Source organism: Anolis carolinensis, chromosome 2 (genome assembly GCF_035594765.1).
Source record: "Anolis carolinensis isolate JA03-04 chromosome 2, rAnoCar3.1.pri, whole genome shotgun sequence".
In the NCBI taxonomy this organism is placed as follows: Eukaryota; Metazoa; Chordata; class Lepidosauria; order Squamata; family Dactyloidae; genus Anolis; species Anolis carolinensis.
This window is the reverse complement of record NC_085842.1, coordinates 243893686-243908405: the sequence shown is the minus strand read 5'-3', so window position 1 is coordinate 243908405 and position 14720 is coordinate 243893686. Positions and strand designations below refer to the sequence as shown.

The 14720-nt window shown below is 42.8% G+C and overlaps 2 protein-coding genes across 12 annotated transcripts in view; one reads left to right on the top strand and one right to left on the bottom strand.

Annotated features, from left to right (window-relative positions):
- Window positions 1-14720, top strand: part of apba1 (amyloid beta precursor protein binding family A member 1) — a 130152-nt gene that overhangs the window by 56741 nt on the left and 58691 nt on the right. The gene's annotated exons all lie outside the window — the stretch shown is intronic.
- On the bottom strand, window positions 1240-6947 carry LOC134296608 (uncharacterized). Its single transcript, XM_062971982.1, has 2 exons — window positions 4835-6947; window positions 1240-1619 (listed from the first exon to the last, which is right to left on the bottom strand). Exons 1-2 carry the CDS (start codon window positions 6461-6463, stop codon window positions 1512-1514), a joined length of 1737 nt encoding a protein of 578 aa, XP_062828052.1. The 5' UTR covers window positions 6464-6947; the 3' UTR covers window positions 1240-1511.

Here is a 14720-nt window from a genome sequence, read left to right as displayed (position 1 = left end):
TGATGGCATCTTGTTCAAAGCCCCTCCCAGGCCTACAGGCAAACCCTGGAAATAAGATGATATTTAGTATTATTAGACCCATAGACACATCTTGAGAAAGTTACGGTTCTGGAATACAACTAGCATGGCTATGGGATTTGCTGGGTGAGAGATTCTGGGAACTGTAATCTCCAGAAGTTACTTTTCCAAGCTCTGAACATAGATAAATTTTGCTCAGTTAAGTTATTGTGAGGTAATTTATTCTGACCACAAAATGGAAATTTACTGGATGCAGAGTTCGGTGCATAGTTTATTGGATGCACAACTATAGTAATTTTATTCTTATACAGTCAGTGAATATAAAAAATCCCTTGTTTGTCTTTTTAAAAAAAAGACCTAGAAATGTTGATCCTTATCTACTGCAGTATTCATCCATTAATACATGCAGATGTTAGGAAAAAACCTGCATCCCCATCATCACATACAATGTACAGGTTTCCTATGCAGATATTGGAAAACTACACTTATTGTGGATAAATTATATATATGCTGATGATTTTGAATGCCTCTGAAGTTCAGAAAGACCTTCCTTGTAGTGAATTGATTACGTGCAACTCTAATAGAAACAGTGAGAGGGTCAGATAATGTATCTTTATAGACAAAAGTGTACATCTGGTTGTCTTTTTAGTAGCTTTAGATGTGACACGTTAGTAAAATCAGAAAATCTATTGCAGAGCTGCAGAAAATTACGTTACTCAACTATATCACCTAGCTTCTCTCCGGGACATGAGAGCTACCAGCAGAATGGTAACACATCCGGGAGCTGCCTGAGCAACATCTCTGTAGATGGCCGATTCTCTCACATCAGAAGCGACTTGCAGTATGTCCTCAATACTGGAGGTCATCCTGGGAGCTGTAATCCAAAAAACGTAACTTTTCCCACCTTTGATCCTTAGTATATTTTTCCAGTGTTTGCAAGATGATGTCCTCTACTGTGAGATTTGTGAGCTATGTCTGGAACTTATCCATGGGAAAGTTGCTTGCATTTGCCTTTCAGAAAAGCCCCGGAAAAACCAAAGCAGACAGGCAAATCTTTCAGATGTCCATTAGTTTATTGCATTTCCATTAAGTCCAGGAAGTCTCACCAACATGTAGAATATGCTAGGAATTATTATGAAATCATTACAGAGGGAAAAAGATGCCATTTAAGAGCCACTGTCAGGCTCACTTCAAAGGATCAGTCTGAACGCAGATCAAAGATAGCTGCTCTCAAATTCAATCTTTATTGAAGAATACAAGACTTTGGAAAAGTCGAGAATGACCTAATGTTTACATACATCTAATTTTATCACTTCTGATGCAACGTAATATCACACGCAAATATCATCATCAAACCCCACCTTCGGGATCACATTTCTACCATGATTTCTATTCCCACACACTACAGCAATTATAATTGTTTATTCTTTCAACTCTGAGTTCCCAGGCTCATTTTATCTCCTCCCGCCAGGTGCTTGCAGGGTTGTTTTATGTTATGAAGTCAGATTCAGGGCTTGGAAATTCAGCCCTGGGATCTGGCTCCATGACATGGCGCCCTCGTTTTCTTCGTCCTCCTCTTCGGTTCTTCTTTCATCATAGTTCTGAAACAAATCAAACAATAACTCTATGTGTCCATTTTGTCCAAAGTCCCCATATACTTTTTCAGTAAGCTGCGATGGAATACTGGGTGTATTTTCCCTAAACTTTTTGGCAATGCCAACTGGAAAGTCACTTCATTGATAACACCCTGTATTCTGAATGGTCCAATATATTTGGGGCCCAGTTTTCTTGAAGGTAGCCCCAATTTGATGTTTTGGGTACTTAACCACACTAGATCTCCTTTATTTAATTTATCGCCTTCCACCCTCTTTCTGTCTGCGAACGCTTTATACTTTTTGTGTGCTTCCTTTAAGGATGCAGTCACTTGACTCCAACATTCTAGCATTTGCGTTTTCCACTTCCCTGCCTCTGTTTCCTCATTTTCTGTCCACCTTGGCAACTGGGGTAAAGGCTGTATTTCATACCCGTAAACTACTTCAAAGGGGGTTTTATTTGTTGCTGAATGTATAGTTGAATTAAAGGCTAGTTCCGCAAAAGCCAACCACCTAGACCAGTCATTTTGTCTCAAGTTAGAGTACATTCGAAGGAACTGCCCAAGCGTTTGCTGAGTACGTTCTACCGCCCCGTTTGTCATGGGGTGAAAAGCAGAACTTAGACTCCTTTCTGCTCCTAGCATTTCCAAGAATTTTTCCCAAAATTTTGCTGTGAACTGTACTCCTCTGTCACTGACTACTCTACTGGGACATCCATGTAGTTTGTAAATATGATTTATGTACAATTCAGCTAGTTTCTCAGCCGATGGTAGTTTCGTCAGCGCTATAAAGTGAGCCTGTTTAGAAAACAGGTCTAATACTGTCCAAATATAACGATGTCCTTTGCTAACCGGCAGTTCTCCCACAAAGTCCATAGCTACACATTCCCAAGGTCTGGTAGGTTCCGCTACTGTTTGTAACAATCCCATAGGCTTCCCTCCTCCCGATTTATTTCTGGCACAATCATCACATTGAACAACATGATTCTTTATGTCCTTCCTCATTCCTGGCCACCAACAATGTTTTACTATTGCCTTTGTTGTTTTTGTAATTCCTGTATGACCAGCGCTCTGGTTGTTGTGAAAACGATGCAGAATCTTAATCCTTAATATTGCTGGGATATACAGTTTCTTGTTTACAAACCAAAATCCCCCCTTCTGTTCCCCCTTTTCTGCGTTGGACGCGATCCATTGATCTCCTTCATAAGACTGTTTAAGTTCATTTCCCCAGTTTTCTTCCCCGCCGAGTTCAACAAAAGCCGTGTCCTCCTTTTGGGTTTGTGCTCTTGTCCTGACAGCTAAGCCCCATTGTTTGTCAGAGAATATTGTCCCCTCTTTTGCTGTGGTTATGCCTTCGTGTTGAGGCATGCGTGAAAGAGCATCTGCCAAGACGTTCTGCTTCCCTTGAAAAAACTTTAATCGGAAATCGAATCTGCTGAAGTATTGCGCCCATCTAATTTGTTTGGGGGACAATTTTCTAGGAGACTTTAAATACTGTAGGTTCTTATGGTCAGACCAAATTTCAAATGGGATTCCGCTTCCTTCGAGGAAGTGTCGCCAGCATTCTAAGGCTTTTAATATGGCTAATGCCTCTTTTTCCCATATTGGCCAACTTTTTTCAGTTTCGCTGAACTTCCGTGACAAATATCCACAGGGTTTTAAGTTCCCATTTTGATCTTTTTGCAATAGTACTGCCCCATACGCACAGTCTGAGGCATCGCAATGGATTATGAAAGGGCTCCTGATATCGGGGTGTTTTAGGATGGGTCCTTCAGTGAAGCATTCTTTTAAGGTTTCGAATGCCTTTTGGCATTCTGGCGTCCAACTCAGTTTGGCGCCAGGAGCTTTCACTTTTGCTGTCTCCCCTTTCCCTTTTGTTTTTAAAAGTTCTGTAAGGGGTGCGGTTATTTGCGCGAAACCTTTTATGAAGGGTCTGTAAAAATTTGCAAACCCCAGAAATGATTGTAATTGCCTCCTTGTTTGAGGCACTCCCCATTCTTTCACATCTGCTACTTTAGCTGGATCCATAGCTAACCCTTCTGGAGATATCCGATACCCCAGAAAGTCAATTTGAGTTTTATTGAATTCACATTTGGACAGTTTTGCGTACAGCTTTGCTTCTCTTAGTCTCTGCAAAACTTCCCGGACCAATTTTACGTGCTTTTCCTTATCTTCAGTTACAATCAAGATATCATCAAGAAATATGAATACCCCTCTGTACAATAACGGGTGTAGTATTTCATTTATAAGCTGCATAAAGCAGCCGCCTCCGTTTTTTAACCCGAAAGGCAAAATTTCGTATTCAAAATGGCCGAATGCGCAGGAAAATGCAGTTTTCCAAGTATCCTCCGGTTTGATCCTTAATTTATGATACGCTTCAATTAAATCCAGTTTAGTAAATATGCTCCCTTTCTTCAATACGGTAATTAAATCCTTGACTAAGGGCATAGGGTATTTATTGTCCTTAGTAATTGCGTTTAAATTTCGATAATCAATGCACAATCTTAGGGAGTTATCTTTCTTTCTCCTAAATAACACTGGGGCCCCGAGAGGAGAATTGGATGGCTTAATGAAGCCTCGCGCCAGGTTTTTATCAATGTATTTCCTCAATTCCTCCTTCTCCTGCACAGACATGGGATACACTTTTGGTTTGGGTAAGTTTGCTCCTGGGGTTATTTCAATTTCTACTTCTATATTCCTTTTGGGAGGCAATTTACTGGCCTCTTTCTGATTGAAAACATCCACAAAGTCCCTGTATTCAGGTGGCAATAGCTGTGGGTCTATTTCCCCTGCTTCATCTTCCTCGTCCTCCTCTTCTGCAATTTTGCTTATCTCCCATTGCATCTGCTGTTCTTTGAATGCTAGGCTTTTTCCTCTCCAATCTACTTCAGGATTTGCCTGTTCGAGCCATGGTATCCCTAATATTACGTGGTATGTGGCAATAGGGGCTATCACAAAGGATATTCTTCCTTCCCATTTGCCTATTTTACATGGGATTCCTCGTATTTCCTTTGTAGATACTTCCCCAGCAGCGACTGATCCATCTAGCTGCGAAAATGCAATTGGGGAGTCAAGCGCCATCTGCTGGCATTTCAGCGCTCCTGCTAACTCCGGGGTTATAATATTTCTAGAACACCCACAATCCACAAATGCCTTGCAGGTGGCCCGATTTTCTAGCCCTGAGAGGCAGATTGGCACTACTATCATGCGGTTGTCCCGACTCACCAGTTTTTCTGAAGATTCTGGGGCCTGCACCTCCTCTTCCGCGCGCCTCCCGGTTGCTGGCTTGGGCTTTGGGGCTTTTGGCGGCTCCCCCTTCCGGGCCCAGCATTCTGCTGCTCGATGGCCCGTCTTCCCACATACAAAGCATCCCGGTTTAGGTTTGTTGTTGTCTCCTCTGGAGGGAATCCCCGGCCTCCCTCCGGGTCTTTCCTGCTTCCTCGTTTCTCCTCGACCCCTCGCCACCGGTCTTTGCTGGCCGCTGCCGCTCCTGAAGCGCTTTACTTGGGCCAGGGTGGATTCGACGCGCCCCGCTAGTTGAATCCATCCCTGGAGCGTTTCGGGGTCGTCTCTGTGCGCTGCCCAGCTGAAAATCTCGGGGCGCAGTCCCTCTTTAAATAACTCCACTTTGGTCACTTCAGACCATTCTGGTACCCTTTCCGCGAGGTGAAGGAATTCCTCTGCGTACTCGGGCACTGTTTTGTCCCTCTGCTTTATTCCTTTCAGCTGGTCTCGAGCCCTCAATTGCTCTAGCCGGTCTCTGAACCGGTTTTCCAGTGCGGCGAGGAAGCGGGGCACTGACCTCAGGCATGGGTCGCGTCTGGCATGAAGCTGCACATACCAGCTGGCTGCTCCTCGCTTTAGTGTGTTGCCGATGGCTCGAACCCTGCTTGCCTCGGAGGGGAATGTGTGTGCATTGTCTTCCATGTATCCTCTGATGCTAATTAGAAAAAAGTTCAGTTCATCTGATTCCCCTCCGTATTCTAGTTTGAGATCTTCCCTTCTAGGCATCCATTCTGCAGCCCGTTGATGCTGTCTGGGAGGCATGGGGAAGGGTTGCATCAGGTTTCCTCGGGCGGCTCCTTGGAACACGCCGCGCCCCACTCCGGTGGTCATTCTGCGCGGCTCCCGAAAGTCTGCCGCCGCTGTCGGCTCTTCCGCCCATCCGCATACTGGCCTTGCTGTAGCCCCCTCATCTCGCCTTTCCTCGTCGTACGGCACATCCTCCTCCTCTTCCTGGATCCCCCGCTCCTCTCCGCCTTCGTCTGCCAATCCACTGGACCCGATCCCTGGCCCCAGTGGCCTTTCCACCCCGACGCCCATTCGGGGGGTTGGGAGCTCTGTTGGAGATGGCGGCCTCAGAGTTCCCAGGGCTCGCTGACGCTCCACTTCTCGCGCCATTCTGTCCCGGAACTCCAGCTCCCGCCAGTATTCCTCATCTCCCTCGTCCCTTGCCGCCACGGGACTCTGCGTTGACGCTCGCTGGCCCCTCTGGCTCCAATCTCCTTCTTTACTTGGTTCTCTCTCGGTGCCATATCGGCCGGGCTCCTTTTGGAGATTCTCTTCCAATAATGGCACCAATCTCCCCACGGTTTCCGACAGCCTGGATAAATTAGTTTCCAGGATGGATAACCGCAGGGCCACGGTCTCCGGCATACTTCCTCCAGATCCCCAACTGGTTTCTGCAGCCGCAGAGACGCCTCTTCCTCCCCTGGGAATTCTCTGGGTCACGCCGTTCGGCCTGGGGTATCCCGTAGAGGAAGCTATGGCTTGCAGCGTTTCTTCTCTCTTCGGCCGGGCCCCTTGCAAAGGCCTCTCTGCCCCATTTGGGCTTTGATCTCCTTCTTCACTCATTATCACTTCACTGCGAATTCCGCAGGAGGGTGAGAAATGGATTCTCGACTTTAATGTCAGGCTCACTTCAAAGGATCAGTCTGAACGCAGATCAAAGATAGCTGCTCTCAAATTCAATCTTTATTGAAGAATACAAGACTTTGGAAAAGTCGAGAATGACCTAATGTTTACATACATCTAATTTTATCACTTCTGATGCAACGTAATATCACACGCAAATATCATCATCAAACCCCACCTTCGGGATCACATTTCTACCATGATTTCTATTCCCACACACTACAGCAATTATAATTGTTTATTCTTTCAACTCTGAGTTCCCAGGCTCATTTTATCTCCTCCCGCCAGGTGCTTGCAGGGTTGTTTTATGTTATGAAGTCAGATTCAGGGCTTGGAAATTCAGCCCTGGGATCTGGCTCCATGACAAGCCACCAGGTATTTGTTGTGGGTAATTGCTTTAGACATTATTGTGAATATTATTTGTAATCCAGAGAACTTTAATTGCATTTCACCTTCCCCCCCCCCCTCCTTATTCTTTCTGAGGAATAATTTGATTCTCTCTTAATACTATTTGGGGATGACGCCTGCTTGGGCTGTTGAGCGTTCTGGCAGCTGGCAGAGGAACAAGAGAGAGGCGGCTAGTCTTAACACCTGCCTGTTGATGGCATTATTCAAACATATGTCAAATCCTCTCTCTTTTTGTCTGGGGGATAAGGGACCAGGGAAAGAGAAGAATGTGCTGATCCCTAATCCATTCCTTTCTGCTAAAATCTTAAGCTCACAAGCTCCACTTTCTGGAAGGTGTCAGTTCTTCATCCTCCATTCAAATAATATGTTCCAAGTTACTAACTTGATTTTAAAAATGTAATTAATGGCACACCGTTATTTGAATGTGGGCATGGGCAATTTTAATATCTGACCATGAATAATTTGGATCATATGAGACATTGTCGAAGTCTCTGTTCAGCATGATAGGTTTTCTCATGGGAGTTGATCGCTGTGCTTTTGCTTCTGTAATTTCAACAAATTTTGCACTTTTCCATGATGACTCTTAAATATGCATGTTTGAAATACAAAACAAAGTTTCCATGCTAAATTTTATTTCCTTGTTTGGTTTCCGAATAACAATTTGCAAGTGATGGCATTTTATTCAGTTTGAAAGTGATTGGGGGATGATTGAATGCAGATGATTTACCAAGTTGTCAGCTTACTTATATAGTATGAATATAACCACTTGGCTAATTTTGTAAACCTTTCATATAAATTATTGCAATGCTTCACACACAGAGCTGGCTCTCAAATGGCCAGACTATTGGAAACAGTCTGATATAGGAGTGCAATACAGTTGGTGCTCTACATTTTCGGGACTTAGAGGTATAGGATACTTGTGGAAATGGAAAAACAGCTAATATAGACCTTTTTTAAAAAAAAAACCCTGAGAAAACACTCTTCTAGACATTCGTAGATCCTCCAGCACGATTATTTGGTCAACCTTCGATGCAAGGAAACTGCTGCAATTGTGTACATAAGGTATGCATGGTTTTTATGTGCCATCAACTGATGACAACCCTATCCACGAATTTCCAGTGTTTATTTTGAGAAGGTTCCGTTGCTGCCTTCTAAGGCTAAGAGAATGTGATTTGCTCAAGGTCAGCTAAAAGGTTTCCATACTTGAGGAGAGATTCAAACCCTGGTCTCGGTGAGGCTCTATCTGCACTGACACATTTTTCAGGGCCAATCCAGCATACTGGATGCTGGATTGGGCCCGAAATGAGACCTCACAGGAACTTCTTTAGTCGTTGTGAAGGTGGGAGGGTGTCCCCATCACCCAGTGCCACCAAACACGGTTTGGTGCCACTGACCGGCCAACCTAAATGTCTTCTCTCACTCATCTGTGTTGCAGCGGTCTCCGACCATGGCACCTACCTTTGTTATTCACCACAGTAACAAGGATGAAGACAAAGATGGGAAATCCTTCCCCATCTCCCCCTTCCTTCCCATTACTCCTGTTGCTGCAGCTGTTCTCGGCAATTGAGGGGGGAAGGTAGATGCCGTGTGGTGCCTGGAGATTGCCATGATAATTGGAGGGGGGGGCAGGGAGACATGGTCTGCCATTGCATGTCCTTGGGCCGGCTGAGCCTAGGGAACGTGGGATGACAGTCAGGACAGTTGCAGATGGTTCTAGTTGGGAACCAGCCCAACTGTTCTAACTACTCCTAAGTTTGGGGACAGCCTGAATCCTGGGTCAGGATTCAGGCTGTCCCCTGGCTTTGAATAATAAGGGGCAAGGCCATGATAAGGTGGCTTTGCCCCACATTACCATGGCATTTAGCCACCACAAGGCTGATCCAATTCTACACCCACCCACATGGTCAGTGTAGATGTGCCCTATGTGGAGATGGGAAGGCCTGGAAAAAAATGGAAAAATTAGGGAGAAAATGAAAAAAATGGGAACCCCCCATTTTTCCAGTTTTTTTTTTTCCAGGCCTTCCCATTTCTAGCCCTACACTGACCGTTTAATTCAGTTCGAAGCTAATTTCAAACTGTGGTACCAGACAATTACGTAACTTCTTCTGCAAAAGAAAACACTTAATGTACGTCAGTGCTCTCTGTACTGTATAACCACCATCCAGATCTCAAACTGGTTCCAGGATCTTCAAAGCAAAACCACTTTCTTCAATACCTGTTTGAAACTGCTTTCAGTGGCCAGTGTAAATGGCTGAAGAGTCCTGCCTCAATATTCCCAGAAAGTATAATCCACAGGGATGTATTTGTTTGTTTCTGTGGAAGAGAGGAGAGCTTGACTTTCTACTTTCTGCCCCTAAGTAAGAATTCCCAGTGCCCATAGTGGAACTTGTGTTATTTTAAATAGCCCCGCTCTTGACCTTTCATAGATACGCACAGAATATCAACAAGCTCTGGCCCTTGAGTGCTCTAACTGGAGGTCAATAGTGCTGTGGAATCTGAAGAGTTACGAATGGAGGGCAAAAGGGAGAAATGCGTCAAGAGGAAGGCGCATCAAGCCAACCCTGTCCGGGACTGCCTTCCATCTGGAAACCAGTGTCCTTACTGTGGAAGAACATGCGGGTCAAGAATAGGTCTCTACAGTCATCTATGGGCCCACCGCCAAGACCCTACTCTTGGAAGGTCATCCTACTTCGACACGAGTGATCGCCGATGATGATTCACAGAATAGGGTTCTGTGGAATGATGTCACAAACTGAGAACACCACAGTTTTCATTGTTGAGGCCAGAACTTTTGTTGAAGGTTTCACGGAAAACGGTTTGCAGCTCTTTTCATCCTCAAGACTTGATAAGTAGAGGAAGAAAAAAAAAGACTGGATCTTAAATCCAAATCGTTTTTTATTTGCTAAATTGATATCATATGGAATAATGAAGTACTGTAACATAAATCATGCATGCGATTTAAATAATTTAAAATTGAATCTATTACTTCAGCTCTATTTTTTCTTTGCTTTTAACTGAATCACTGGAAATTTGACTAGTTGGCTGGACTCTTTTCAGTGCTTGATTATGCCTGCCTGGTAATGTAAATTACTTTGAGGAATCTATTCATATTCACCAGTCATGTAAGTGTCAATCACACAAACACATGGAAAATCACAGACTTCTAAGTACCTGGGGGATCTTTGTGCTAATGTTTTAATCAATATATATTATATGAAATACATTAGGACTTCAGCTATAGCATTTTGTGCATTTATGTATTTTTAATGATGAAATGTAGTAAGTTTCAAGGTTTTTGGTGATATGCATTGTTAAGAAATGGTTTCATGAACCAAAGATGATAAGCTCTTGTTTTCTATCAAAGCAGAGACAAGATGTAACGCAGGAATTTTTTTGGTATTTCTGTTAAAAATCTGTGTTATATTTTTATTGAAATAGTAGCTTCAAGGAAAAAATAAAAAAGTGAGCAAATGCTAACTATAGAATGTTATTAAAAATATTAACTTTGACAAATGTGTTTATCCACATGTTGGGTTTTTATTCATTCATCACTGTATGCCAGTGCAGTTCCCATTAGGAAAGTAATTGAAACTCTTCTAGTTCTTTCTACCAAGGATCATTTGTTGTAAACCCACCAGAGGAATAAATTGAACTCAGACAACCTGGGTGGCCTTCAAAATAATCCTATCCAAACACTTTTGGAAAAAAATGGGTTTATACAAGAAAAAAACAAATATACATGTATAAAAACAAGATAAAAATGAAGTTGTTGTCATCTGTCAGCCCTATTTGCCATTGGCTGAAGAAGAGTCAATTTGCATCTGTTCACAACTCAACTGATATCAAGTACTGTAAATATTAGTATTTTCCAGTTATATTTTTGAGTGCGCACTCTCATTACGATAGATACTACAGAGATACCACCAAAGGGTATATGTCTCCAAATCTAGGCTGCACAGTTAATCATGCTCCTTAAAAGTACATTTTCTAGAACTTTTCATTTGCACCAAGAACAGTTATATTATTACTATTATTATCATTATCATTATCACCATCACCATCACCATCATTATTCTGTACAGTCGATGAAACTTCCTAGGCATCAGAAAAATACTATGGAATGCAATAAGAAAAGCAAGGAGCCCCCGGTGGCGTAGTGGGTTAAAGCCTTGTGACTTGAAGGTTGGGTTGCTGACCTGAAGGCTGCCAGGTTCAAATCCAACCCGGGGAGAGCGCGGATGAGCTCCCTCTATCAGCTCCAGCTCCATGTGGGGCTATGAGAGAAGCCTCCCACAAGGATGGTAAAACATCCGGGCGTCCCCTGGGCAACGTCCTTGCAGACGGCCAATTCTCTCACACCAGAAGCGACTCGCAGTTTCTCAAGTCACTCCTGACATGAAAAAAAAAAAGCTACTAGTGATACACTATTGATGAGTAAAGGCATCACTCCCCAACTATTATGGAGATTATGTCATAGTCCATTCCACAGACAGGGGATGCATCTACACTGTAGCATTGATGCAGTTTTACATGACTTTAACTGCCATGGCTCACTGCTATGGAATTGTGGGAGTTGTAATTTTACAAAGTCTTTTGCCTTCTCTGTCAGAGAAAGTGGGTGCCTCAAGAAACTACAACTACCAGGGCTCCATAGCATTGAGCTATGGTAGTGACAGTGGTGTCAAACTGCATTAATTCTGCAGTATAAATACATTTCTTGCGAGCCCTCATTCCATTGTGCTTCTGGGTGTAAAGCAAGTAGAATTGTGTTCAAGATAGGAAAAAATCAATTCTAGGACCTAGACAGAAAAATGTCATGTATAGACTGAATCTGAGTTCCTTAAGGCCTCACACACAGATAGATTAATTCAGATTGGGAATTTGCAGTATTTTAATGCACTCAGTACAGCAGTTTTGACTTCAGTAAGAAATCGGAATAACAGAAACCAACCTGTTAATGTTGTTTCTTCCAGAGGCTAGTTATCCATCAGAGTGTGAACACAGAGCCAGGAGTGCTTAGAAAGCACTCTGGGATGCCTTCGATCATTAGCACGCAGCTGCTGCCGTGAGTAATTAATGGGACAGAGCTGCATTTTTCGGAGGTGTACTGCATCTATATTTGAAAAGTCACGTGACAAATCTGTGTTGTGGATTAAAAAAAATATGGGGAAGTATTGGAATTTGATTTTAGCTGTCTTTCAGAAGAAGGGAGATTGGCTTATTTGTAATTTTTAAATGCAGACTTGATAAGTGTCACAGAGGAACAAGGACTCTGTCTGCAAGATGCTTGATTCCTACTAGTGTTTACACTCATATGATGCAGTTGGATACCACTTTAACTGGTATGGCTCAATGCTATGGAATCCTGGGATTTGTAGTTTAGGGAGGTACCAGCACTCTTTAACAGGGAAGGCTAAAGACTTTGTAAAACTACAATTCATATGAGTCCATAGCATCAAGCAATAATTGTACATTGTGGATGCACCTTTAAGCTGTGTTCTTAAATCAAATTTTTGTGGTGGAAGCGGATTTTCTTGCATGTTTGGTAAACTCTGCCACACCACCAACCTGTTGGAGTTACTGCAAGAAATGCTCTGTCAGGAAGGTTTAATGCTTTGGTTCCATCTCTCCCTCCCAAACTATAATTATGTGATTTCAGGCGCCTGAAATACAAAATAACTAGATTACATATGTTTCCTGCCTTCAGATGTCTGTTTGTTTGGGATTGTTTTCAGGTGTCTAAGCAAAGCAACTTTATACACATTGGTTTATTATTTACTTTAGGCCACAGACTGGTCAATGTTTTCCTGTAATTTTTTAATGGATTAGCTGTGTATATGTTTGCAATGCAAAATGGTCCTTAGCACTCAATTTTTAAATGGTGTGAGCAAAGTGTGAAGAAACAGTTACAGTATTATGTATTGGCAAGTTTAGTTAAATGTTTTTGAGATCTTATATTGTCTTAGTCTGAGGGGCAGAAGTGTCTTCCGGATATCTGGATTATGGCTTTCACAGTTACTGGCCATGGGCCACACTTAATCTGCCGTTGTAGTACAGGAAACCAACCATTGCTAAGGGATGGACATACATAGTAGTCCCTCTGGATACTATTGGTCTGCAGTTCCCAACAGTTCTGGGTGGCATTGCCAATGATAAGGAATGCTAGGACTTGCATTTGGGGGGTGGAGGGGAAGCGCCAGTTGGCCATCATGTTGGATTAAAACAGTGGTTCTCAACCTGATGTTTTTGGCCTACAACTCCCAGAAATCTCAGCCAGTTTACCAGCTGTTAGGATTTCTGGGAATTGAAGTCCAAAAGCATCTGGGGACCCCAGGTTGAGAACCACCAGACTAAAATATAATGCATCAGCTTTATTATTATTATTATTATTATTATTATTATTATTATTATTATTATTATTATTATTATTATTATTTGAAACACAACAAGATGAGTCCACAGCAGACACTCTGCTGGCTGTTGTATTGGATCACATGTTGGACACTTCCCAAGTGTCTAGGGCTGTGTGATGTATCGGCGAATAATGCGTGCAGATCCCTGTAAGGTGGCCTTCTGCAGCTGGCAGATGATAATTTTGTCAGTGCCAACTGTGTTTAAGTGCAGGCCTAGGTCTTTAGGAACTGCACCCAGTGTGCCGATCACCACTGGGACCATCTTGACTGGCTTGTGCCAGAGTCTTTGTAATTCAATCTTTGAATCCTCATATCATGCCAGCTTTTCCAGTTGTTTCTCTTCAATCCTGCTGTCACCTGGGATTGTAACATTGTGAGGTCAGGAGTATTGTGCTCCAAAACTCTGTCTGTCTGATTTCGGAAGTCCCCGAGTAGCTTGACATGTTCATTCTCTGTAACCTTTTCTGGCTTGTGATCCCACCAGTTCTTTGTCGCAGGCAGATGGTATTTGTGGCACAAGTTCCAATGAATCATCTGAGCAACAGTGTTATGCCTCTGCTTGTAGTCTATGCGATCTTCTTGCAGCAGCTGAGGATGTGATCTATTGTTTCATCTGCTTCCTTGCAGAGTCTACATTTGGGATCTGTCGTCGACTTTTCAATTTTGGCTTTGATAGTATTGGTTCTAATGGCTTGTTCTTGGGCTGCCAGAATCAGGCCCTCCGTCTCCTTTTTCAAAGTTCCATTTGTGAGCCACAGCCATGTTTTTTCTTTGTCAATTTGGCTCTTAATTTTTCCCAGGAACTGCCCATGGAGAGCCTTCTTTTGCCAGTTTTCTCTTCTGCTCTGGATTGTGTTTTTACGATATTCACTCTTTGTCTTTTGCACTTGAAGCAGTTTACTACTGTTGACTTCCCTCCATGTTGGTTCTTGACTGCCTTTCACATAATCTGCCAGGGCATGTTTCTCTTCTTTTACCATTTGTTTCACTTGCAGAAGCCCTCTACCTCCTGATTTTCTGGGCAGGTAAAGTCTATCGACATCACTACACGGGTGTAATGAGTAGTGGATTGTCATCAGTTTTCTTGTTTTTCTGTCCAGATCATCTAGCTCTGCTTGTGTCCAGTTCATAATAATAATAATAATAATTATTATTATTATTATTATTTCATTTCTATCCCATTTTTCTCCTGTGGGTGGGATTCAAAAGGTGTAGAGCATATAAAATTCATAAAAATACATCCGACCGCAATACACAATCAGTTAAAACATCATATCCTGGCATAAAAACCCAATTAACATATCAAATAAAACAATTTTAAAAACTTACAACAAGCACCATTTAAAGATATCCATAACCTCCGGCCACTGAAGTTA

Excerpts from the sequence above, each read along its gene's own strand:
- LOC134296608 (XM_062971982.1), bottom strand. The coding sequence starts at position 6,463 with ATGAGTGAAGAAGGAGATCAAAGCCCAAATGGGGCAGAGAGGCCTTTG. Across the intron at positions 1,620-4,834 it reads CAGAATCTTCAGAAAAACTG|AACTATGATGAAAGAAGAAC; the intron begins GTGAGTCGGGAC and ends GATTTGTTTCAG.